The 26,776-nt window shown below is 39.3% G+C and overlaps 1 protein-coding gene across 1 annotated transcript in view; it reads right to left on the minus strand.

Moving 5' to 3' along the window:
• Tox (thymocyte selection associated high mobility group box) overlaps positions 1–26,776 on the minus strand; it is a 308,938-nt gene that overhangs the window by 44,828 nt on the left and 237,334 nt on the right. Inside the window, exon 5 of the mRNA XM_059253831.1 lies at positions 8,763–9,044. Coding sequence (XP_059109814.1) covers positions 8,763–9,044 — 282 coding nt within the window. The remainder of the gene's footprint in view (positions 1–8,762; positions 9,045–26,776) is intronic.

Raw genomic sequence — 26,776 nt, forward strand, 5'->3', positions numbered from 1 at the left:
TATCAGGAAATAATAATCTTTTAATATAAAAGAAACATGTGCTCAGAATATTTCTTCGGAATACTTCCTAACCGAGAGTTCAAGACTTTAGCAACATCAGGGAAAGAGAGCCAGGGGTGGGGCTTAGTGTTGGAGCACTTGCCTAGTATACAAAACACCCAGGGTTTAATCCTTAGCAGCAACACACACACACACACACACACACACACACACACACACACACACACCAAGGAAAGAGAATCATCTATATTGAAGCATCTCCGGAGAAGTTAGAAGTGTCTATAAGCATATTTAAAATAAACTGCCATGGTCCCAAAGCCGTTAATGGAGCCAGGAGAGCTCTTTAATGCACACTATCTTGCAGTAATTACTGCAGTTTAAAATAGATTTTAATCAAGCACCATCTGCACAATAGGCGGAACAAACGGCATAGAACTTCACTTATAACTCTTACCATCTAAGGTAAACATTGTAAAATCTTCACCACAGAAATGGGGAACACCACAGCACTTTCGTGATGTCTTGTTTCCAAAAGTGAAAATTCTGCTGCTTATGTCCCTTCTCTTCTCTTCCTCAGCAGTGCCATCTTATCCCCTTATGAGAATGAATTCACATAAGCATGGAAAGTGAGCCATCTAGTTACCGCAAAATCAGCAAGCCTGAGGAACTTCTTTCGTTTTACAGTTGGGTTTATTATCATCATTAATAATACCAGCACATTCAATGAATGACTCAACACATCAATTATATGAAAACATGTATAAAGGGCTTTATTTTTGAAATGGTTCACAACCATGGGGCATTGTAGTGGTACTGGCTTATAAAGGAAATTTATTTTTAAGGATCCTTGATTCTAAAATAAAACAAAAAATAAAACCCTGCATATTTTTTGGATGAGTTTAGCGAAGACACTTGGTAGCCTTATATGAAATATAAACTTTGGGCTACTGTTCAGCAAAAACTATTCTAAAGCAAGAAAATGGTTGGTTGTAATTACACGTACCTACTAGCTTTTTGTGTCAGTCTCTGGGATCTTTGCTAAATCTGCCTGAGTAGAGCAACATGCCTACTTCTTATTCCTCTGTACTGTGGCTCTGCCTTACAAATAACACAAGCTGTTGAGGGAAGGGCCAGAGGAGGCAAATTCCAGGTGGCTAAGGCCAAACCTCATGTTATTTTTATTCCATGAATTATCAAATGTGCTCAGTCATCTAGAATATGTCTAAGAACATATGCTCTTTGAAAATACTACATCCTAGCATAATTTGAATTGATTTTAGAAGTAATCATTTAACAGGCTGAATTTTAACATCTTCCCTTTGCTGGTTTATTATGGACACCATTGATGAATGTGTGTGTGTGTGTGTGTGTGTGTGTGTGTGTGTGTGTGTGTGTGTGTATGTGTGATGTGCATGCATGCGCACGCATATACAGATGTGACAATGGATCTAATGACATCATTTAGCATATGGAAGAGGAGAAGGTCAGAGGATCCTCACTGGGGGTTCCAGCGATTGCTCTCTCCTGTGACTCCCTCATCTGTAAGTGGTCTCTGGTGATGACAGAGTATATGGAAAATGGAAGGCTGAATGGTGCAGCTTCATTGAGGTTGTTATACTTGGTGGAATGTGATTTGTGGTAAGGTAGCTATTTGGGGGTCTTCCAGGCTTTTGTAAGTGTAACCAATTCATTTTCTTTAAGGAAACCCAGTTAATTTATTGGTTCATTAAGGTGGACTTTGATGGAATCTTACTTTGATCTGTTAATATCCTATCTGGAGTGAGTTGGTGTTTATTTGCCTCTCTCAATATAAAGTTAACACAAGAATACATACATATAAAAAATGAATGAAGAAAATATTTACTAATTTAGTTGGCATGAGCCTAAGAACTTTGGAGATATACATATTATATCATGTGAATTGTTGATAAGCAATCGCACAATAAAAACACATCAATATGGAAAATATTTCACTTTCAAGCCCAAGTTTTAAATATTATAAACCATTTCTTGATAAAGTAATGTGGCATTTTGTTCCAGCACTGTTTAGTTTTATTTACTTTGTACAGAAGACTTTCTAGAATTTTTACTGTGGTCTAGAAGTCTCTTACTTCTAGAATGCTTTGAAGGCTTGCTTGCTAATGTAGTGACTTACTTTAGTGCATGGATAAAGCATGTGAAGGAGACTCACCAAGTACCTGCTTTTCTGAGTCTACCTGGTATGGCAGAGCACATGCACTGAGGAATCAACAACTTTGTAAGAATGGTTATAAGCAAAAGTTCTAAGTGGAAACAGAGAAGCATGAAGATGATGAAGTCAGCTTTCATTCAAAGGTATTGCTGAACCATCCACAAAGCCCAGGATATTTATAGCAACGATCTGTTAAAGCCATGATGTAAAAGAATGACAATCATTCATCTCAAGGCTGGAGCAAAATAATTCTCTTTGCAGGTGTCCTCTCAAACCCTCAGGGCAAATGCTCTGAGAAGAAAAGTATCTTGTGATAATCTCTAAACAGAAGCCAGCATTTGCAAGGGGTTTTAGTGTTAGGTGGTCAGGTGGTTGGGAGAGGTCAGAAAGTTTCAAGTTAAGTATAGTTCTATAACATAAAGACCCAAGAGACTCAGCAGAAGCAAACTAAAACTCTTTCTGGAGGAATATGTTTTCAAACCATGCCTAAAATAATTTTTATGAAGTTCTAATGAATAAAAACCCACACTCAAAAGCAGAAACCAAAATAAGGCAAGATTAAAACCAGAAGAAGTAGACCTCCGACTTCATGAGTAAGAATTAGACAATGGAGGGTGTGGTGGTTGAATGAGAATAGTCCTCATATATTTGAGTGCTTAGTGCTCAGTTAGTGGAACTGTTTGGGAAGGATGAAGACTACCTTGTTGGAGGAGGTGTGTCACTGGGATCTGTTGGAGGAGATCTGTTTGTGTTGATTGCTCCGAGACCACCTTGGTTCGGAGAGCAGAGATTGTGTTTTGGTCGCTCTATGGACCTCTCAGGTTTATTCCCTAATATTTATCTCCAAGTTTTATTTTTTAATAAATGATAAAGGAATCTCAATAGGGCCAGGCTGTCAGTTTTCAAAAGTCCCCACTAATCCTGGTTAGTTCTCTCTCTCTCTCTGCCTCCTACTTGCAGATAAGCACGTAGGCTCTCAGCTACTGCTCCAGTGCCACACCTGCCTGCTGCCATGCTCCGTGCCATGATGGTCATGGAGTTTAAACCTCTGGAACTGTAAGCCCCAATAAACTCTTTCTTTATCAATTGCCTTAGTCATGGAGTTTTGTCACAGCAATTGGAAAGTAACTAAGACAGAGGGTATGCAACAAATATATGAATAAAAGAGATTAAATATATGATAAAAAATTAAATAACTAAAAATATTAAAGAAAATGTTTAGACATGAGAAAAATAAAGCTAAAAATACATTTGAAATTGCAATATCCGAAGTTCATTTTAATTTCAGATTAAATATAGCTGAAAAAAAAACCACTTACCAACTAAGATATAAAAGTAAATAAATTATTCAGAATCATAGTATAGCAGGTAAGGAAGTTGCACAAAGCACACTGGGGGTGGGCTGTGGAAGATGAGAAGTCTAGCACTAATCTTCTCAGAATTATAAAATGAGAAGGGAGCAAGAGGCACTAACCGAAAAAAGTGGTTGAAATATTCCAGAAATGATGGAGTACAGAGTTAATTAAATTCAAGATAAATGTGAAGAAGCCCACATACATCACCTTGAAGCTGAAGAACACCAAAGGCAAGAGATTTTCAAGCCAATTAGAGAAAGTCAGGTTACTTTTAAAGGAAGATGGAGGCAGTAGATCTCAAAAGCAACAATGGAAGCCAGGGCTCCAAAGAATAACACAACAGGCTCCAAGTGCTGAAAGGCAGTGACTGTCAGTCTAGAGATATACCCAGCAGAAATGCTCTCTAAGGTAGGCATGCTCCAAGAAGACCCATGCCAAAAGAACACTTTAAAGCTAAGACAAAGTAATGCCAGATGTAAATGATATATATAAATAAAACTGGAGGAAAAAGAACTACATAAAACAATGTACATGGTATTTTATAAATTTTATTACATTAAGGAATTTTTAAAATTATAATTAAGATGAACTTTAACAAAAATATAAATGTATAAATCAGAAGGAAGGTATTTGGACTTAAAAATAACCTAAATAACAATGTAAAGACATCAATTAATTTATACTTTTCATGTACAAAACCTGTGCAAGCCCAAACCAGATCAAATCCCAGTGTAGAAAGAGGAGTTGGGCACACAGCCCTACTCTTAGCTGTGGAGCTATTGGTACTTGTTAGCTACCAGGAAAGGGAGAGTCAATTTTCTCTAAGAGTGTAGCAACTGACTGGTAAATCAACCATGATCTCATGGAAGACCACACAGCCAAGAATATTTTGGGAGTACAATTGGCCTTAAAGGGATTAATATAAAGGACATAGAGTTGGTGGATATGGAAGGGGATTTGACATGGTTTGGAGAAGTGAACATCACCAAAATATGTTACAGAAAACTCACAACTCTCAGAGAACTAATAAAAAAAAAAGGAAGAAAAAGAATATCAAGTTTCTAGTCTTAAAATCAGAAATAATTGGATGAGAAAAATAAAAATTTTAAAGAAGACAGAACAAGTAGTATAAAATGTCTATGGGGCAAACAGAAAGTAACACACTGAGAAGGTGCTATAGGCCTACATGTTTGTCTAAGTGTTGTAAGTTTTCCATTTCAGAGTAAAAGATCATCAAACTATGCATCATTTATGAGACACATATAAGCATTTCAATGGAAAATGAAAATAAAAGGAAGAAACATATCTACTGTGATTCTTAGTGTATAATTAAAGGAACAACTATATCCAAAATACACATGTAATGCTAGATTCTCTATGTGTCTTGAAGTTTCTGTTAACTTACAGGAACTGGATTACAAACTTGGAGCCACAAGCCTGAGTTTTTACTTCTTTGCCATTTCTCTGCAGGTCTCATTTGTGACTCAAAGCTGTCAACACCGCTTCAGAGCAATCAAAGCCATGGGTGGTGTTTGTAAGGTGATAATTAACTCTACTAGTATATTTACAATATTTTTTCTGTCAAAACAGACTATTCCATTTAATTGTTCAATTAGATAAACGAATCAATATGTAATTGCTTAAAGACAGCATGGCGTGCTAAGAGGGACTCTGAAAACTGCTTTCTCTGGGGTGGAACTCAATATTCCTGTTTGGTTCACTTGTTAGAAATGATTTCAATGATCTTTTTACTCAATGCTATTTCACATTTAACTAGAGTTGTCATAATACAACATTACACACAAACCCTACACACACACATATAAAGGTAAAAAGTACTGTTTAATTCTTCACTGTCATAAAAAATGCTTAGGCACTTTCAGCAGAGCATTTTTCTAGATTTTTTAAGACATGTAAGTTGAATAAATGGCAAAGAAATTCTGAATCGACAGTGAGCAACAGCATTCAGAATTGTAATAAGAGGCTGAATTTCCTTGAGATGTATAAAAGAAAAAAAAGCCATTTAAAAAAAACAAAATCAGGAATGTTTGTGAGAAATCCATCTCTTCACCCCATTTCTATACCAAGAGCTTAAGAGTCACTGCTAAGAACCATACAGGCTTTTGAGGTGTGGATATTGGGTGACTGGATAGGAAACTCACTGGTAAAATTTCACACACCAGCTTGAAGGTTTATAATATACAAATCCATGCATTGGGACGATTACAAACTGTATTCCTAAGGGGTTAGCAGTGAGTGGTATGATGCAGTTCTAAAAGTCTCAGGCTCCTGTCCACTTGACCACCCAAGTAAGTTGAGGCACATATAGAATGTTACTGTAATAAAGACATATCCTGTATATGATTGACTGTTAGAAGATGCTACGGATTTTGCATGAATTATTTGAATTGTCAGGAAGGAATTCTGGTAAAGACATAGTCCTGATCCACAAATTGGTCATTACTGTGAGCTAAACATTGATCTCACAGTATAATACAATGCATATTTCTGTCTAGGTGATCGCCTAGAACCCACAAATCTCTGGCCACAAGCATATGGTTGGTGTTCATATTTGGCTTCAGGCAACCACTGGTTGTTAGGTACTAGTAGAATAATCCATATTTTGTTAGGAAAAATGTCTTTGTCATCTAAATAGTCAGTTGATGTTCAGGCTTTCCTGAGCCCAGTGATTTATTTATTATTAATTAGTCTTCTTTTTTTATTAATAGATTTTCTATTCGTTTTACATACCAACCACAGATTCCCCTGTCCTCCCTCCTCCTAACCCCCAGCTTTCCTCCCAACCCACCCCCCCATTCCCACCTCCTCCAAGGCAAGGTCTCCCATGGGGAGTCAGAAGAGCCTGGTATATTCAGCTGAGGCAGGTCCAAGCCCCTCCTCCCTGCACCAAGGCTGAGCAAAGTGTCTCAGTATAGGTACTAGGTTCCAAAAATCCGGCTCATGCACTAAGGACAGGTCCTGGTCCCACTGCCTGGGGGCACCCTAAACAGTTCAAGCTAAACAATTGCCTCACTTATCCAGAGGGCCTAGTCAAGTACCATGGGGGCTCCTCAGCTATTGGTGCACAGTTCATGTGTTTCCACTAGTTTGGCTTAATTAGCCTTCTCTTAGTACTTCTCTCTGTCTGTGGACACTACCTCACTTACCACAGGACTGTGAGGGTAGAAGAATCAGATATGTGTGCAACGACACTAGGATTTGTACCTGGGATTTGATTTGGGAAGTCTGCAAAACATGGAAATGACTGGCAGGAAAGGGGAAGTCTACACTCACAGATCTGAAGAACAGGAGGCACAGCTGAGCACACGCCACCTGGGGAGGAACCCAAGTCTATGAGGGACAGACAGGACCAGGGCAGCACAGGATCAGAGCATGTGGTGGCAATTTTGTGGGCAGGAGTTGGCAGGCTCCTGTGTGGGAATGCTGAGAGAGCTGGGGAAAGGCCTCGCATAGTGTCAAGAGATTCTGGGCTTTCTGGTTGGGTCTTCGTTGGCTGGCCCTGGCCCTAGTATGAGGCAGGGGAATACTGAATTGGTGTGTGAGAGCTCTGGGTTAGCTGGTTTGTATATCATAGGGGGCCTCACAGTGGAGTCAATAATGGCAGCCAATTGTACAGGTGTTCCAAGATGAAGAACTCCCAAATACTGGGGCGTCAAGAGTACAGAAATAAGAAAAGACTGCCAGTGCACTGTCAATGCTGTCAGTAAATTGAATTAATCTATGGATTACAATTCATCTGAACTATTAAGAGTTCGGTGTAGATACTGGCAGTCAGTTGCATAGATCAGATCCATAGCATTGCCTTTAGCGGTATGTTGGCAGTTTAACTTCTACCAAATATAATCCTTAAGAAAGTGAGAAGACAGCAAAGTGGCTGTCACATCTGACTGTTTGTTAGGGAGCTTCCTGAAGAAATAAAACAGGGGTCTTGAGGGAGGGTTCAGCAGGGAAGAGCCTGTACTGCTCCTGCAGAGGACCTTGCTGGCATCTAAGGCAGCTCACAGATGCCTGTAACTACAGTCCCTGTGAGTTCCAGAGCCTCTGGCCTCCTAGGGTACCTGTACTCACCTGCAGATTGTCCACCCACTGCCTATACATAATCAAAAAATAAAGTAAATCTTTAAAAAAAGAATGCAAATAGAAAAACAGTATTTGTGTACTGGTGGACATTTCCACAGTTGGTAGACACCCATCCTTCTCACTAGGATAAATCTGGGCAAGGTTTCATTGGTAATTAGGGAAGGGAGGGGAGGGGAGAGGAGCGGAGAGGAGTGGAGGGGAGCGGAGGGGAGAGGAGGGGAGCGGAGGGGAGCGGAGGGGAGCGGAGGGGAGGGAGTGTTTGGTGTTTTGGGGCAAAAACATACAAGGTTTTGGTGCAGTCATTTATTTTTCTTTTCTCCTTTTAAAATATTATATTTTAAACAAACAATTTCCTTAAACAACTTCAAAGAAATTTAAAGGAAAATTCAGCCAATTTCCCCCTCCAAGGGCATTTGAAAAGCAATTTCCCACCCAAATGATTTAAAGAAAGGCATCAAGTGATAAAGCTACAAGGAACCAAAAAATATTAGCCCAGGTCTCTGTTCTGCAAAGTCATCTTCTACTCTGTGGAAGAGTTGGGTCAGGTGATCTGAGGCTGTCATCTAACAACATTCCAACACACATTCTGAGTCCCACTCACACTCCGTACACACACCCCTCAGGACTTTCGCTTCTTACAGTGCAATGGGGCTGGAGAGACAATTTAGCAGGTGCTTTCCCAGCATCAGTTGGATCTCTAACATTCCACAATGGTGCACACTTTTAATTCCAGCACTCAGGAAGTGGAAACAGGGCCATCAGAATTTCAAGGTCTTCCTAAGCTACACAACATCTCAGGAGTTTGAGGCTAGTCTGTGCTACATGCGATCCTCACAAGGAAAACAAATGGTCCTACAGAGAAAAATGTTTTTGGAACGCAGTAAGGTAGGCTCGGTTGCAGAAGTCAAGTACAACAGAATTTATTTAGCCTTACTCACTATGCAGACCATCCATTCTAAGAGCAAAAACAGCCTTTGTGTTATATAGAAATGTACATTTAGTTTGTGACCTCATGCTTCATTGACCAGGTGTCTGCTCCTCACCAGTGTTTCTCGAGGGGAAGATGTAAACATGCCCTCCTTACAGTGCAAAGGCAGTTCAATCACAGACCATACCTTGGTGGTGTCATCACCTTCATCTTCATGCACTGAGCTGGAAGGCGAAGGCGTTGCTGACTTGCTCCCAGGGGGAGAAGGGGAGTTGTGGGGAACGTTGCTGCCTCCCATGTTCAAACCCAACTGTGCACTCAGCTGGGACTGGTTGATGGTGGTCAGCTGACCGTGCTGCATCAGGCTTGCCTGCTGTCTGATGTCTGGGGGCTGGCCTCTCGGCCTCATGGCTGCCATCTGAGGATGGGAGCCATACTGAGCTCCTTCGGTAGTCCCGATATCTTGCATCTAAAATAAATGAACAAATAGACACATTTTCAGAAACATGCTTCTTGAAAGGTTCTTTTATTTTTAAATTTTGACTTTTGGACAACGGATCTCCCTATGAAGCCCAGGCTGGCTTGGAATTCATGATCTTCCTTCTTCAGCCTCTTGAGTGCTATGCACACTATCATGCCCAGCTAAAAAATCTTTCTCTTTAATCTGTAGATGGAAAGATGCCCTATTAAGCTGTACACGCAGTTGTTTTCTCTGTAGTATAATAATTCTAATATATACATTACCCCCCAAAGAATATCAAAAGGTAGAGGTTGGATATAGGTTAGTGGTAGAGGTCGTGACTGGCATGGGAAAGGCCCTGGGTTTTAATCACATTACCACAACCAATCAGCCAAAACCAGAATTTCATAATTTGGTCAGCATCACATTTCATTTACCAAGACCAACTCATTATACTTATATTTTTGTTCTGATAAGTAGACATCTTATTAATTTATATTTACACATTATAGCATTGTATATATTTATGTAATAAAAATGTCAACATGCTGGTGCTTGTTAGAGTGCCATCCAAATTACAAAATTGTTAATGATTTTAGCATCACAGCCATCCATTAAACCCTGCATTTTAATTCTGATCATTTAAGGAAGTTTTAGGGGACAATAAGGGAATGAATGTTCTCCATTTAAATATTTTTTATGTTTTTGAGGGTTTCATACATGAGTACATTGTACTTGCATTATTTCTACTCCTCCTTCTCCCAACTCTTCTCACACCCCCATTCTGTATTTATTATATATAATATATACATATATATAAACATGCACATATAAAATATGTATATTTATATATGATATAAATGTATATAAACATACACATATATAAGTGTGTATGTTTATAAAACCTGCTTAGTCCATTTAGCATTACTTTTATATGTTTAGGGCTGACCAGTGGGGATCAGATAACCAGCCAGTGTGGCTATCACTTGAGAAAACTGATCCTTCTTCCCTCAGAAGCCATTGACTACCCATAGCTCCTAATCTAGGGTTGGGGCTCGTGGAGTTTCCTTCATCTTTGTTGGCATGCCGACTGGTGTGACCATCGTTCATGTCTTGCTTAGGCAACCACATTGTTGAGATTTCAGGGGTGCAGCATCCACGTCATGTCTACAAGACACTCTCTCCCTGCAAGTTCCCTGATTCAGTTTAATCCTTTATTGAGTAGCGAGAATGCTCTCCTAACTACTGTTCTCAGAATGCTTATAGACAGTATTAACCAGTTGATTGACTATTGTAGTGACTTGGCTGTGCAGACAGATTTGAAAGCAAGGCTCTAAAACTGCAAGGTCTCCATATTAATCCATTACGTTATCTGGGTCACTGCTTTTCAGCCTTAACGAGACTCACTCTTGTAATTCAAGCAATGACTTTCGTCTCGGCAGGATTAAAATTAAATGCATTGGGGGATGAAGCGCTTATCATTATCTGGAGGTCAAATGCATTGTGTAAGAGGAGTATGGTGGATTTTACCGAACATTTCTCCAGCAGTTCCAAACCTAAGGCAAAAGGTCCTGGTCTTATTGGTGTAACTTGTTTAGTTTCCTGTTAGAGGGCTTGTTAAAAAGTGCTCAAGACAAGAGAACAAGAGAGAAGATGGACAAATGTGCAGTGAAGGACTTGACAGCTAAAAGTACACATGGAGCTGAAAATCTAATTATTTTTAATTAAAAAATCTAATTATTTATGCTATCTGTTGTTGCATAACAAAAATATTCCACATAGACAAGATGCTTAGTAATTACCCATCTGAAATGTCATTACAACCTGGAAAAACATGTGAGGGCGGGCTAAGGAACCCGGTCCTGGCCTTTGTTTTTGTTTCTTTTGTATAGCAGTGGCATTACTTCCCATCAGTGTACACAAGCCATCTCACAACACTGGCTAGATCACGAGGAACAGAGAATGCAGCCTTGCAGGTCCGGAGCCTCTGGTCTTGCTTCCTGGCAGGCTCTCATTGGGCCACTTCGTCATGGAGCTGTTCTTCAGCTCTTGGGCAGGCCCCACTCCCAAAATCGCTGCACTTTGGCTTCCTGTTGGTGAAGCTTAGGTCCATTCGCTCCACAAGTTTCCCAACTTCCTAGTCTAACCAACATTTTTTAAAAAATAAACTGTATTGCTCTAATTCTTTAAAGGTAATTCTTATAATTCATGAAGCACTCCCACAGTTATAGGAGAGATGCAGCATTCACAGATACTCTGCCATTTTCAGAGGGTGCCATCAAAATCAGAATGGGCTTTTCGAAGAAGAGGGGACTTAAACTATGGTTTCTAAGGCTTGCTCTCAAGTGTATTGAAGGTCTATGCATCTTAGCATTTAGAATAGCATGGACAAGCATGGGCATGGAAAAGTGGCTGCCTGTGAATGAACTCTGCCCTATTGCACAGCCCACTCTCCCAACCCTGCATCAGGTAAAGTACTCAGGTACACATTCAGACTTGGGTATCTAGAGAACATGTTTCTTAGCTCAGCAAATTAGAAGTATTTGCTAGCAGAGTCAGACTTGACCTAATCATCTCTCTAACAATATGGAACAATTTGATACCTCAATTTCTTCTTCCCATGCATCTCTGGTTTCAAAGCACACATCTGTGTGACATGTTTTGAGCCCATTTTAACTCATCTACACAGAAATCTGGTAGTTTTAACCTGGTGTTACAGGATTATGGTTTCCAAATTAATTTTCATACAGAGCCTCTGGATTTGTGGCAATGAAGTGCTCTTTAAAGAGGTTTAATCTCCCTTATCAGCACCAATTTCTTCTACTGTTTTGCAGAAGACTTGTTTTCTCCTCTCATGTTAATTTGTGTTATTGTAGGTCTATATTCCTGCCCCTTCGTTAAAGAGGAAGTAGCCTTGGCCACAGTGGAGCAAAGGATCATTGGGTAAGGATGGTGAGGTAGATGGCTAAGCAGTGTCCTTTCCCAGAGGTTCATTGTGTCCCCAGTGATACAGATCAGGCAGACAGCAGTTTTGTCACTGCCCCAGGAGACAGTTGTCCCATGTAGAGGGTGACAAGCATGGCAGGAGACCATCCTCAACTCTGCAGGCCCCACGTGCTCATAACACAGTTGAATCCTAGAGCCACCCTGACGTTCCTGATCTACAGAAGTGCATGAATGTTACCTCACTCTCACGGGAGCCAGTGTGAATTACTAATGGTTAGTATGGGCAGAAGGTTACAGTGAATGGATTCTAGTTATTGAAAATAATGATTAGTAGACTCACACAAGTAAACAAATGCTTTCTTTCATTACCAGTTTCCTCCTGAAAGGCACTGGTTGGTTGTTACTCCTTAATGTCAAATACAGAATTTGAACTAGCCAGATGCAGTTTTTTGCTATTCACCATATTTTAAGTTCATAGTGAATAATGTAGTACAGTCACACTTAGTAGTGACAATTTTTTCTCTGTTCTATTCTTGTTCCTGCTGGTGAAAGTGATGGATGATGAGTTGGAGAAAATGTCAGAGCCAATGGGCGGTGCTCCGAGGTGGCTGGAGAGCAGGAGCGCTAGGGGCTCCAGTCTTTGATTCATTGTGACTCCCGAGCATGGGGGTCTTCAATGTGACCATCTCTGCTGAATTTTCATTACTAGGACTATCTTTTGTACACTGCTAAACGTAATTTTAACTGATACACCCTAACTGGCTATAGACTAAAGAATTCATTTTCTTCACCATTGTGAAGAATCCAGCACAGATCTTGTCGTGATAGCAGGTATTCATCCGTTCCTGAACTGGCATGAGGAGATGCTGTGGGTAGGTACTGTGGCACTAATGACACTGGCTCCATAGACATGGCCCAGCACTTCCTCATCACTTGGGGATTTCATTTGCTAAGCCCTAGTGCTCAAACACTTAGAGGTAATGTCTAATGTGTATAGTTCTCACTTTCTCCTTTTTAAAGATTAGTAAGCCTTGTTTTTTCTTGGCTAAAAGTATTATATATTGTTGGTATTTTAACTTCCTGTTTATCTCATCATTTGGGAAATATACTTGATCTGAGAATGGGCTAGATTTCATTCTTTTGCAAACCTGATCTGTTTCTTTAAATTTTCCTAGCTGCTGTTGTGCAACAATCTTTTCCATACTTATGGGAGTAAAAATGCCAGTTAAAGTAATGGAGGAAGAATACTATAACAATGAAGAGGAATTTCATGTGCTTTCCTTCAAAGCCTTTTCCCAATTAATGGAAATCCAAAGTTCCATTATGATCAATTAGGAAAGCAAAGTAGACAGTATCCATTCCCTCTGCCTGATACCCTGCTCTGTGATTGACCTCCTGACTTGCATGGCACATTCCTTCTCCTATGCCAGAAGAGTTCAGGTTGAACATAGTGTTCAACTGAGAAACATCAGGTACAAAATTTGACACATATTCCAACATGTGTGTATCCTTTGATTTTCTTTGAAAATGGAAAGAAAACACAGGTCCATGTTGCCCACCTAAGACTATAATTTTAAAACATTATTTTGGTGTGACTTGAATACCTCTACCCCCATGAAACTCTTGTAATAGTGTTAGCTATATAGTGACTAATGGTGTTGAAATTGCACTCTAGAATGACACAGAACATTGGTGTTCAAAGCTATGTATGTATCATAATTCTTCTGTCTGCTGATTCTTTGAACATCAGGATCCTTCCTGGTCCAATGTGGGAGCCTGGAAAGCTATCATTATCTCTGCTTCTAGCAGACAATCTATAGTGAAACAATTGTACACATAAAACTCTAACGACACCTTGTCTCTCTTTGCTCAGATCCAGCTGTTTAAGTGAACAGCAGTTGGTGAGCAGAGCTCGGGAGCAGGGCTTGCCCTGAGGCCCTGTCTGCTAATATGGCTCACCAGCTGCTGCATTCTGTGGTCTATGCAAGCAACTCCTGGATTTGTGCCAGATCCAGCAGCAGCAAGAGAACATGAAGAATCTCTGAAGCTCTTATGCTCACCCCTGTCTGTCAACATTTGACACCCTTCGCTGTGGAGTGCTTTCCCCAGGGCCATGAAAGACCCTCGTGGCTTTGGCTGTGACAAGTGCTTGCTCTCAGCCCCTTTTATGTACATCATCAAACACATACCATTCTTAGCAGCTAACGAAAAGCTTTGGATCCTTGCTTTGGGTTGACCACAAAGCCCTGCATGATTAATTAGGGCTGGAAGGTCAAGCAGTTTCAGTTTTGATTCCTAAGGAATGATACACTCTAAGAGTCTACAAGAAGAATGTAAATGTTGATATTATTTAAGTCCTCAATTTGATTATGTATTTTACCAAGGATTCAATTAATATGTAAATGTGTATACCGGAACAAATGTGTGGGTAAATGTAATAATCAAATTTTATTTATTATTTTCATAAATACATTTCCAAGAGAGCTTAATTATTTATTGTATAAACAAATTAAGTAAATTATCCTAATGTGATCTCCTTGTGTGTTCCATTTATTATTTGCAAGTACATAATTTATACAAATATCAGCATTTTGCTATTAGGTGTTTGACACTGAACACCTATTGTTCAAATTGATATTGTCAAAAGAGACAAAATACCTAAATACTACACAAACTGTATTTTTGAATATGAACAAAAAATGAATTTTCCTTTATTTTTTTTAAAGATTTATTTATTTTTATTTTAAGTGCATTGGTCTTTTGCCTACATGTATATCTATGAAGGTGCTAGATCCCCTGGAATTGGAGCTACAGACAGTTGTGGCTTCCATGTGGGTTCTGGGAATTGAATCCAGGTCCTCTGGAAGAGCAGCCAGTGCTCTTAACCACTGAGCCATCTCTCCTGCCCATGGGAAAAAAATGAGTTTTAGGAAGGATAGAACATCTTAATGAAAATATTTTTATCTATAAAGTTTCAAGTTTAGATTAACTTGATTTCAACTCTAAATTTCCAAAACCAAATTTGCTTTTGAAATTAGTATTTTGAATTCTTTCTTTTCTTTCAAAACACATTAGAAACTACTAGGGTTCACATAGCTACTGGGAGGAACACAATTTATTAGACGTTACATCACTGACACACAATGCTCTCCAGAACTGCTGCCCTGGGGGACTTCTAAACCACTTCAAGAAACACAGGTCCACTCTGATGCTGTGGATCTCTCTAGTGCTCACCCTCCTGCTTCCTCAGCCCAGGTCAACCCCAGTCATGGAAGGGACCCTCATTACTCAAGAGTTTTTGCATGGGAGAAACAAACATCACTGATGAGGATTACAAGAACTGAAATGCCTCTCTCACAAAATGACCCAAATAGCAGACAGTAAAGGGTACAAGTAACTGTGGGGGACCCCAATACTCTCAGTGGCTTTGCTGGGCTCTGGCTCTTCTCTCTGGAGTTTGTCTTTTATTTCTCTTACAGGGAGCAAACGGGGAGAGAAGACTCTGTTTCCCTCACAAACATGTCCAGATTCCTTGCACAAACAAGCGAGAGGGCAATCTGTTAGGGTTTACAAATGACATGTCCTCTCAGGCTTACGGTTTGCATGCTTGAGTGTCAGCTCATGGAGTCATATTGAAGGCTGTAGAGCCTTTAGGAAGTGAGGACTAACGGCTGAGGTAGCTTGGTGGAGGCAAGCCTTAGATGGTGATGCACACTTCCAATTCCTGTCTGCTCTCCCTATATCCTGGCTGCCACCATGCGACTAAGTCTCCAAAGAATGCCTAGCCACTGTGACCCCTGCCATGCTTTCCTGCCACGACATACTATGCTCTCTGAAACTGTGAGCCAAAGGGAACCTTTCCTCCTAAAGATGGTGAAAGGTGCTTGTCACAGAGATGAGAAAATTAGCTGGCACACAGCATGACTCTTTAAAAACAAAACAAAAAAAAAGAAGAAAACAAAACAAAAACAAAACAAACAAAAAGCTTTTCTTTTTCCGATAGAGGTGGACTGCTGTCATGGAGGTACTGCTCATCCAACCAGACTGCCTCTGTTCCAGTCAGCCATCTCAGGTCTTACTTATTTGACCACTCCCCGCCCCCCCCCACCTTTGAAAAGGGAGGACTTTTCAAATTCTTACTATGCCTACTATGTGGCAGGCATTGGTCTTGGGTCCCAGCAAACTGAAAGTGGCCAACCTGACGGAAAGCTTTGCTCTGTGCAGCTCAGTTTCTGGTCTGAGAAACACAACGCAACAGTTGAATGTCATTGGTGTGATAGAGATGAGTTTTATAAAGAAATCGGGAGAGAAGAAAATGGAATATTTGGCATCGAGTATCTCAAAGTAAGGATTAACTAAGATAGAAAAGTGTTTCCCGAAGATGGAAACTAGCTTTGTTGTTGTGGCTCATGCTGACGCTTTATTTTTGTTATTGTCTTGGATGACTTCTAATTCATGGAGAGCTGTTGACACAGACCAGAAATCCATACATCCAAGAGTTGCATCTGTGGAGACTATCTCTGGAATAAGTAGGGCAGCTTATGGCCACAGAGCCCAGGTGCCACCGTGAGAAAGTACACAGCCTCAATGAAAGCTGGATTTATAAGCCTGTTTTAAACTGCTCCCTGATAAGGCTAAAAGGGTACCTGGTTGATAGACAGTTCAACAAAACTGTAATGTATGTAAAGGAATTAAGATTCACAGTACATCTTTCTCACTCACAAACCCTAGCCATATCCTGTCTCCTGTGCAACATCACCATGGGGTAATGGGGTGTGCCTTTTAACCCTTCAGTTATCAAGTGTTTTTTACTTGGGTTGAGAAAATCCATTTTTGAATGCGTCATTGTGATACTAATGTGATTAATTAGTAATTGTCCCCCAATGTGATTTTTAAAACTATTGACAATATTGTCAAGCTTGACTAAGTTTTAACAGGCTTCAGGGCTCCCACAAATAAGGGAAACATGCCAATTGCAGTAGCAAAGGTTTACTTTACATCACCAATGAGTGTTTCTCATATTTCCAATTCATGGCAGGACATAATGGCTCATGGGTGAAATGCTGTATCTCATCTAAATAATTTAGGGGACCATGTGATCTACCATCTGTTTCCCAAGACTGGTGAATTAGTAGTTGTATCACTCTGACCATAAGAATCTATAGATATGCTCTTGGTACTCCTGATTAGTCATGAAGCTGTTCTTTTGTGTGTCTTGTGCCTTTGGTATGTGTATTACAGTGTGGGTAGTGCTTTGCTCACAAGAAGTGTTACCTTGTATCAAGCCTACCCCACAATGCTGATGCCTGTTCACATCTCCTTAACTTCAATGTGCCTAGAGACAGGGTAGAATAATGGTGTCTTTTTTATTATTATTAAGAAATTTCCTATTCATTTTACATACCAACCACAGATCCCCCCTCCTCCCTCTTCCCACCCCCAGACTTTCCCCCCAACTCACGCCCCATTCCCACTTCCTCCAAGTCAAGGTCTCCTATGGCAAGTCAGCAGAGCCTGGTACATTCAGTTGAGGCAGGTCCAAGCCTCTACCCGCTGCACCAAGGCTGCACAAGGTGTCACACTTTAATGTCAGGATACTTTTGAGGACTGTGACATTGAAACATAAAGAATAGCTTGGAAGTGCAAGTGATGAGGAATTGTGAAGTCCTCCGAGGTTCTGCTCTGTGAGTGGTGGCTTACTGACCAGAACTGGATCTGCATCTTCACGGCAGCCTGCACCAGCCACCACAACACTCCACACTATATTTAGACCCTATTAACTCATGTTCCATCCTTTCCACTGGAATGTGGATGGGATTCTGGTAGTAATGGAGATATGAGTGGCATGTTGACCTCTTCACATCAGTTCAGAACAGGGACGCTGAAGTTCATCTGGAGCCTCTTAAATCGCTGGCAACACAAGGCACCTGGTCAAAAGCACATCTCAGGGAGCATAATTAACACTTTGCCTGCATAAAAGAGCTTCCTGGGCACTTTTTGTACGTTTACAGCTTATTAGAAATTTGAAGAAATGTATGGCTTTAAATTAGACTTTTATTATGGAACTCATCCAATAATCCTTTTAATAATATATTATAAAACATTAAAATAGCATGAAACCCAGATAGGAAAAGGCTAGGAATCTTGTCCTGTCGAGCATGGTATTAATAACTTGGGAAAATCAGTCCAGGAAAATTATAATTCATTCAGTTCCTTTAAAGTGTCTGACTCTGTAAGTGACCTTAAGCTCCTTTAAAACAATTATGTTTCAAATATTTGTCTGCCAAAATTTTATAGCCTGTTAGATAATTGCATGAACATAGTTATGTACAGTCTCTATATTTCTTGGTATACCTGATTTAGTTAATATTACCATTCCTCTCTATTTATGCTTTTACATACTTTGAGTCATATAGAGTCAAAGTCTCAAAACTAATCATAAAAACTACTGACTGCTATTCATGCTAACATAATAACCCTTTCTTTAAAACAACCGCCAATAAATTTCATTATAAGAAGTTATTAAAAGGGTTAAAAACCTATTAAATGTCAAAGAATTTGCTTGACTCAAACTTCTAATAAAGAAAAGAGAATAGGCTTTCTTTCTGAATTATTTAAATCTTTACTGACTGTGCATTGAACCATGAAATTAGAAAAGTGTTATTAGAAATGTTCACTGGTTTTTATAAAAGTTGGAGCACAGAATGTATCAAACCATATTCTTTAACAAGACTAGTTAGAGCAGTGAGTTTCTAATCCTAAGCACATGGCTTCTCCTGATAGAAAGGTCATAATTAAAACTCTATCCTGTAAAATGGCGATAATAAAATTATGACTAGAGAAGCTCACATGTTCATTTAGAATATGGGAGATACATGCTCTAAATATTAATTTGGGCAAATATCCTCTTTTTAAAAAATTTTTCCATGTTCAGTAAAGAGACCCTCTCAATTAATGCTTAGGTTTTAATAGTAGTTAATTTTAAACTAGTGTTAGGTTTGGATTAATCCTGATTTATAGTTTTATCACTTACCAAAGGCATACTAAAATTAGAGACTTATGATCTAAAAAGTTAAAAAAATCATAATGATATTAATCTTGTATGCAGGTTTAAAAATATATATGGTAGCAGTTCTTTCTTTCTTTCTTAACTTCTATTTATTTATTCATTATTTATTTATTTATTGAGACTTGAGACAGTTTTTGCTATGTAGCTCTGGCTGGCCTGGAACTCACCACATAGACCAGGCTGGCCTCTAACTCACAGAGATTCACCAGTCTCTGCCTCTGGAGTGCTGGGAATAAAGGTTATGCCATAATACCCGGCCCCAATATCAATTATTAATAACACAACAAACATCTTTTCTTGATTCCCAGAAAACAACACTTAGCACACACAATTTAAAATGGTGTGGACCCAGCAAGCAGTTTTCTATCCATTATCTGTTTCCTTGTTGGTACATTCTCAACCTTAAGTAGTCATGGCTCTATGGTCTTTTACAAGTAATACAGATAGATACTGTATTTCATATATTATTATATATTTTTAAATACATATTTATATTTTATAAATAATACCTATACTCATTACACACCAAGCACAGTACTCAATGTTGAGGTGTACCACACTATTGATCTCTGTAACAACTAGGGAGATTACCACCAGCATTAGTGGTACAGTACCATGGAAGTCCAAAGAGGCAATTCTGCAGCCCCATAGTAAGTGAAATTAGTCACAGGCTGTCTGATCTCCAAGCTTGATCACAACCATGACACCTGAACTAGTCACCTAGTATATGATCTCATGTTCACATGTTCTTGTAACAAAAGATGACTGGAAGGACTTGCCAGTGGGTGACGACTAGGACTTAGGGCTACCGAATTTAACACACTGATTCCTTGGTAGGAAATTCTATTTAAATTTGTTTTCCTAACACTCTCTGCCTGGTACTGAAGGGGATCCTGGGGGAAAAGGCAGATAGGAAGCATCCTGTGTTCAGGGGTCTCCTAGGCAGCCAAAGATGTACATCAGAGGGGTTCACTGCTGTGATCAAGAGTATGCCACAACAGACATGTGGAGAACACTGCTCTGGCCATGATACAAGTGCAGAGAGCTCTGCTCTGGCTATCACAGAAGTGCAGAGGACATTGCTCCATCAGGGAAACTGCATTGCAGTAAGATCCCAGTAAGCACCCTCTGATATGAAGAACACTGTTGAGTGTAGGAGAATCCATTAGAATGGAACAGGTGGGATTTAGCCTATACATGTGGATGGTTACATTTTCAGAAAAGCAATGCTGTCTATGAAAATATGAAATGTAGTTTTTAAAAGTTCAATGTGTAATGAAACCACTTATAAAATTGTGACTTAGAGCTGTCAGGTAGGGAACTGCATGTAATTGTCAAATGTCACACCTTTGAACTCTTTGGATATCCTCTCTACACAGTAATAACCAATGTTACTTTAACAGGAGGACATTTACTAGTTCCTAATTTGAGACTAAATGTTCAAAAATAACACAGCTTTTTTTTTTTTTTTTTTTTTTTTGCTGGATCTTAAAAACAGTTGTGGCAAAGCCACCCTGACTATGTTTACCCAGATCTATACAGCACACATTCCAATAGCTAAAAAGTCACCACATAAATTATGTTTTTATAGACTCTCTTACTCAATCCTTTCAATAAAAATCTTTTCATTTTTTATTTACCTTTTATTTTTATTCTTTTAAATTTTTTTTTTATGTGAATGGATGTTTTGCCTACATGGATGCCTGTGCACCACATGCCTGTCTAGTGCTCAAAGAGGCCAGGAGATGACATCAAATTCCCCAGGACTGGAGGAACAGACAGTTGTGAGCTGCCATGTGGATGCTGAGAATTGAACCCAGGTCCTTTGGGACAATAATCAGTGCTCCTAACTGTGGAGCCATCTTTCCAGCCTCCAAACCCTTTACAGTTTGGTTTCTCTTGTGACTCACATCATCCTGTAATTACTTGGTAGAGTATGTTATCAAGGCAAAATTCAAGCAAAGTGCTATGTAAAAAAGAGTGAAGTGTTCCAGCCTTGATGTGGCTCCATCTGTCTCCTAGATTCTTTGGGAAGCTTATGAGTATTCTGGGACACAGGGAAAAGAGTGTTTAAGCCAGATCTCTTGTCAGGAATGGACACTTAGTGTGTTGCTTGCTTAGAAGAGATTCACTGTCTCCTTAATAGTAAAGACTAAATAAATGCTTCCTAGGTTTATGCCACATGATGTTAATGTTTGAATAGAACAGGTCTCCAATTCCCTCCTATACTGGGACTTGGTTGAGAGCTGAAGGAACTTCTGCAAAGTGATTGGGTCTAGAGGTCTAAGACCTAGTCTATGGATTCATAATATTATGGCATTATCAGGAACTGGTGAAGAGAAGGAGGTGAGGCTGGTTAGAGGGAGGATGGCACTAGGGGATTATCTTTATGGTGATAGCTTGTCTTGTTTTTTTCCTATAATCTTTTGACCCCATTTTCTTGGCTACCATGATGTGACCTGAGTTGCTTTGCCACACCCCCACCATTGTGATGGACTGAAACTGTGAGCCAAAGAAAATACCTCCTTCTTTAATTTGTTTTCTCAGGTTATCTTGGTCACAGTGTCACAAAAGCAAGCAACTTTTAACAGAGAAATTTTTCTGAACCTATTATATTCAAATTTTGATGAGTGGAACTCTAGGCTTAATGATTAGGCATCTTCTCCCTATCTACTCTTGGTGAGGAGGTGCTAGCGGGTGAGGTTAAAGAGTTGTTGACCTCAGATGCAGGGAAGCCTACAAAAAGCATTTCTGTACTCCATAAGCTTTCAGAACTATATAGCAGTTATACCAGAAGAAGGGATAAATACAAGTGTTAGTTATAAGGGCTCTCAGATGTCGTCCCTGGTACTCCATGGAAGCTAACTCAGAATATGAATGCAGTAAAAGCAAGTGACCTCTAAATGTCCAGACAATATCCATATCATCTGAAATCATAACGTTAGTAAGATACTCAAATCTTCCCAGGAAAAAGGCATCTTCTTCAATGGAGTTTGAATTAAATTGAATATCTTGGTATCGTTTTAGTTTTTATTGTCTAAAATTGTTCTTAAATAACTCTTCTGACCCAGCAAATCATCTGATTTCTAATAAAGCGATGGAGATGTGCCATTTTCCTGTGTCTTGCATGAGTTTAAGAGTAAAGTGGGAGGTTTGAGCTGAAACAGGAACAGAGTGGGAGAACAAGGAAAGAGATAACCATGATAAATGAAGGCTCCATGGGAATAGGGAGAAGCAGAGTGCTAGGGAGGTCCCCAGGAATCCACAAAGATGGCTCCACCATGGACTACTGGCAGTGGTCGAGAGGGTGCCTGAGCTGACCTACTCTGGTGATCAGATGGCTGAATACCCTAACTGTCATCATAGAACTCTCATCCAGTGACTGATGGAAGCTGATGCAGAGATCCACGGCCGGGTCCCAGGTGGAGCTCCAGGAGTCCAGTTGATGAGAAAGAGGAGGGATTCTATGAGCAAGAGATATCGAGACCTTGACTGGAAAAAGTACAGAGACAACTAGCCAAACTAGTGGAAACACATGAACTGTGGATCAATAGCTGAGGAGCCCTATGGTACTGGACTAGGCCCTCTGGATAAGTGAGACAGTTGTTTAGCTTGAACCATTTAGGGGGGCCCCAGGCAGTGAGACTGGGACCTGTCCTTAGTGCATGAGCCAGCTTTTTGGAACCTAGTGCCTATGGTGAGACACTTTGTGCAGCCTTGGTGCAGGGAGGAGGGCTTGCTTAGACCTGCCTCAGCTGAATGTACCAGGGTCTGCTGACTCCCCAGGGGAGACCTTGCCTTGGAGGAAGTGAGAATGGGGAGTGGGTTGTGGGGGAAGGCTGGGGGGTGGGAGAAGGGAGGACAGGGGAATCTGTGGTTGGTATATAAAATGAATAGAAAATCTCTTAATTAAAAAAAAAGAGTAAACATTATCATCTCAGTCGACCTGCAGTTCAGTGGTTATGGAACATGGGACAGACCAAATTAATTATATGAGGATATGTGGCCACATGCTTCCCAGTAAAGTTGTTCTGTGTTTAAAGCATTTTGTAGCAAGAAAATGAAAGCATGCAGGGGGCAGTGATTAAGAGAGAGGAAACAGGGCAAAAGTCAGGGAGGAGTCCGTTTGTCTGGACTCATAATGGATTATTTTAAGTTACCAAAGGAAAATATTTTAATCAGAAGCACCATTAAATTAATTTTATTATTTTCTCTAAATTTTAATAATAACAAGGACATGTTTTAACACCAAGAAGAATTGTTATGACCTTAGAGGAGGTCTAATGTCCATTTGAGTTTAAATCCAAATCATGTCCCAACAGTTTGGACTCGGCCGTTCAGAGGACTGTAGAGAGGGGACCATCATCAAGTGTTGGGTCAGCAGTGAAGTCCAGCAGGGTCAGAACCTTGGTCATCGAATAGGACGTTAGTCCAGATTCTGAATAACTGCTAGACTGATATACCCCATCAGTTCAAAGCCACAGGAATAAAAATGGTAGTAATATTTATTATGCAAACCTAATTGCAACAAATGAACAAATAGCAAAGGGCATTCAATTGTGTGTACATTTTGGACATGTCTTCATGCTTTCTGACCTTTTCATAAGCAATGTCATGAGGCAATGTCAACTTAAGTGAATTTTTCTTAAATAGTAACCTACCTCCTGAAAAAAAGAAGTCAAATGAAAGAATGATCATTTATAATAGAATTGGAGTCTTAGTAATCAACTATATATATATATATGTATAAGTATATATATTTAATAATTGGCCATTGTATATAGTATACATACTTGCCAAGTTCGCTGTCCTCTTACTCTTTTATAATAAAATAATCCAAATGCCAATGTCAAATTGAATGGCCTTTAAAAGAACGTTAACTGTGTGTTACTGCAAGGCAAAGCATTTCTTGTAAGTTATGAAAAATGCACTTTACTTGTGGGTAATATGTGGTTTAATGACATGAAAATAAGTTCATGGTTCCACTGTGTTGTATTTACATTTTTTGTTTCTAAAACATATTTAATATCTCTACCTTAATTATATGACCTCTTGGTGGCAGCTCCAATAAATAGGAAAAATCTCAACTGATCAACTGAAGGAAAGGGGAGACATTCATATCATTAAAATCTGGAACTTATCATAAATAACAAGAAAGAATACCCACCCAGCAGTTTTTAAAATTAAAGTCATCTGATCGTTTATCTGCATCTACATTTATGAAAGCTAATAGAATTTCCAGAACCTATTTATTTTCTGATGGAAAAGAAACACTTTTAAAAAAGACAAACTCAGAACTTTTTGCAATAGTACATTATATCTCATTACTTCTTTCACAGGCCAGGGGTATTCTAGTTGAAGACTATTTGTGCTTATCTCGTACAGTGAAACTGGGAGATATTTTTTTTTTTAAAGTTATATCCTTTGCTTCCATCTTTCTTAGCTTCCTTTGGCTCCTTTTTTCTATGGGTGATGCTCAGATCCCAGAACAGATGAGGACTAGCAGAGTGGAGTGAAATGAGTAAGTCCATCTCCTTGGGTCTCACCCAAGGGCAATCTTCTTGGGGAGATTTTCTCTGGCCTGCTCATCAAAAGATCCATTCTTCCCATCCTGGCATTTTTTTTTTGTGGCATAAATACAATCTATACTCATTACAGACAGGGTTCTGTAACCTTTAAGATGCACCTAACTTCTCGGGGATCCAATTAAAATATTGATGTGATTCAGAAACTTCAGGGAGGTGTCTGAAGTCTACATTTCTAACAGACTCCCTTTTTTTTTTCAGGAGGTAGGCCTACCTTGTACCTACTGGATGAATACTGGATGAACTGAAGTTTGAGCAGTAAGCGCAGACCAGTGTGGTTCTTGACTCCCCTTTGTCAGCATTTCGTGAACACCTATGGGAGCTGTCTATTTCCCAGGAATTTCTTGTTAGTTTAGATCATATAGAATTGTCTGCTGATAATATGGTACTGTAACATGACTTTTTTGTTGGAGATATTAATAGGAAATTATCTACTTTTGCTACTGAGTTGTTATTTTATTAACAAAGACAAGTGATGAGGGGTTCTTTATCTGGCATGGCAGTACATTGCTTAATGTCAGAAATCCTTCTTTTCAAAATATTTCAAAAGTACTTCATAGTACTGCTTTGAAGGTTTATAAAGTTATTTAGAATTTCTCAGCACTTTAATAACTTCAGAAATAATTAATTAAAAAATGACACAATTTGCAGGATACAACCAAAGGAATGTTTAGAGAAAAAGTCATTAGACATATCAGAAAATGAGAAAAATACAAAAATCTATCACCTAAGCTTTTGCCTTTGGAGGCTGGCTAAAGAAGAGCAATTTTACAAGAATAAGTAGAAGAAAATGGTAAAAATCAGAGCATGAAGCCAGGAGCTGGCCTCAGAAAGTAGTGGTGGTGGTGGTGGTGGTAGAGAGCCAAGAAGGAGCTGACCTCGGAAAGTAGGGAGGGGAAGTCAACTAGGAACTGTGCTCAGAAAGTGGGGCAGGGGAGTCAACAAGGCAAAATAGGTTCTTGGAGAAATTAGTGAAATTGTTAATGCTCTACATAGTCTAACCAATAATAAGGTGAGAAAAAAACTGTGAATACCAGAAACAAAGAGGGACCCTCACAACTGATACACAAAAAGGCTAATTGAAAGGGAAATGTCAATGGTCATACTTAACATTTCACATCTCAGAGGAGATTCAAAAATGCACTGAAATTAACAAACAAGCAAACAATAAACACAAACTCACACTATGGGAAATAGATAAGATTAAGCACCCAACACCTATCAAACCAAGGGAATCTGTAACCAACAATCTCCCAGAAAGAAATCACCATTCCCAGAAATATTTTACCAAATTTTATGGAAGAAATGTCTCAGAGCTCTCATAATGCTTTCTCAAATTAGAAGCAAGTGAAAGACTTCATAGTTCATTCTTTAAGAACATAGAAAAGGAAAATTACAGACCTGTTTCTGTCCTGTTCATAAATGTAAACTCAATAAAATATTCACACATTTAATCCAACACTACATGAAACAGTTATACTCCACAACCAAGTGGGGTTTTAAATCTGTAAGAGTAATCAACATTCACATATCTCTCTATGGAATCTAAGTATCAGTAAGACCAAATTTTATGATCACATCTGTACAGAAGGAAAGGCACGTGGCAAAACCAAACATTTATTCATGATAAAAAAAACTTCAATAGGAAGAAATTTTCTTAGTCTTATTGAAAACATAGTTAAAAAAGCAATATTGACAGAAACTCTCCAGTTAAAATTACACTGGAAACGATAAACTGCTTTCCCTGTAAGAGCAGAAACATGCCAAGAATTCCCCTTACTACCCCGAATGAGTACTGTATTGAATGTCTGGCCAAATGTAATAAAGGCAGAAAGTGATTACGTAGATGGAAAAGAAAGAATGAAAATCCCCTTCTCATCACAGATGGAATGCTTTTAAACACAGAAAATCCACAAGAACCCTCATCAACAACAATACCGACCTGAATACAATAGCAAGCCTAGCAGATGTGGAGGGTGTGATGTCTCCTTTATGCCAGTCACAGGAAACTGCACACTGAACATTTAAAAACACCATTTACAAGAGTCTTCTAAAAATACAATACCTTGGTATAAATCTAAGGAAACATGTCTAAGTCTTACAGAAAACTACAAACCAATGATGAAAAAAAAAATGAAACT

Source organism: Peromyscus eremicus, chromosome 2 (assembly GCF_949786415.1).
Source record: "Peromyscus eremicus chromosome 2, PerEre_H2_v1, whole genome shotgun sequence".
In the NCBI taxonomy this organism is placed as follows: domain Eukaryota; kingdom Metazoa; phylum Chordata; class Mammalia; order Rodentia; family Cricetidae; genus Peromyscus; species Peromyscus eremicus.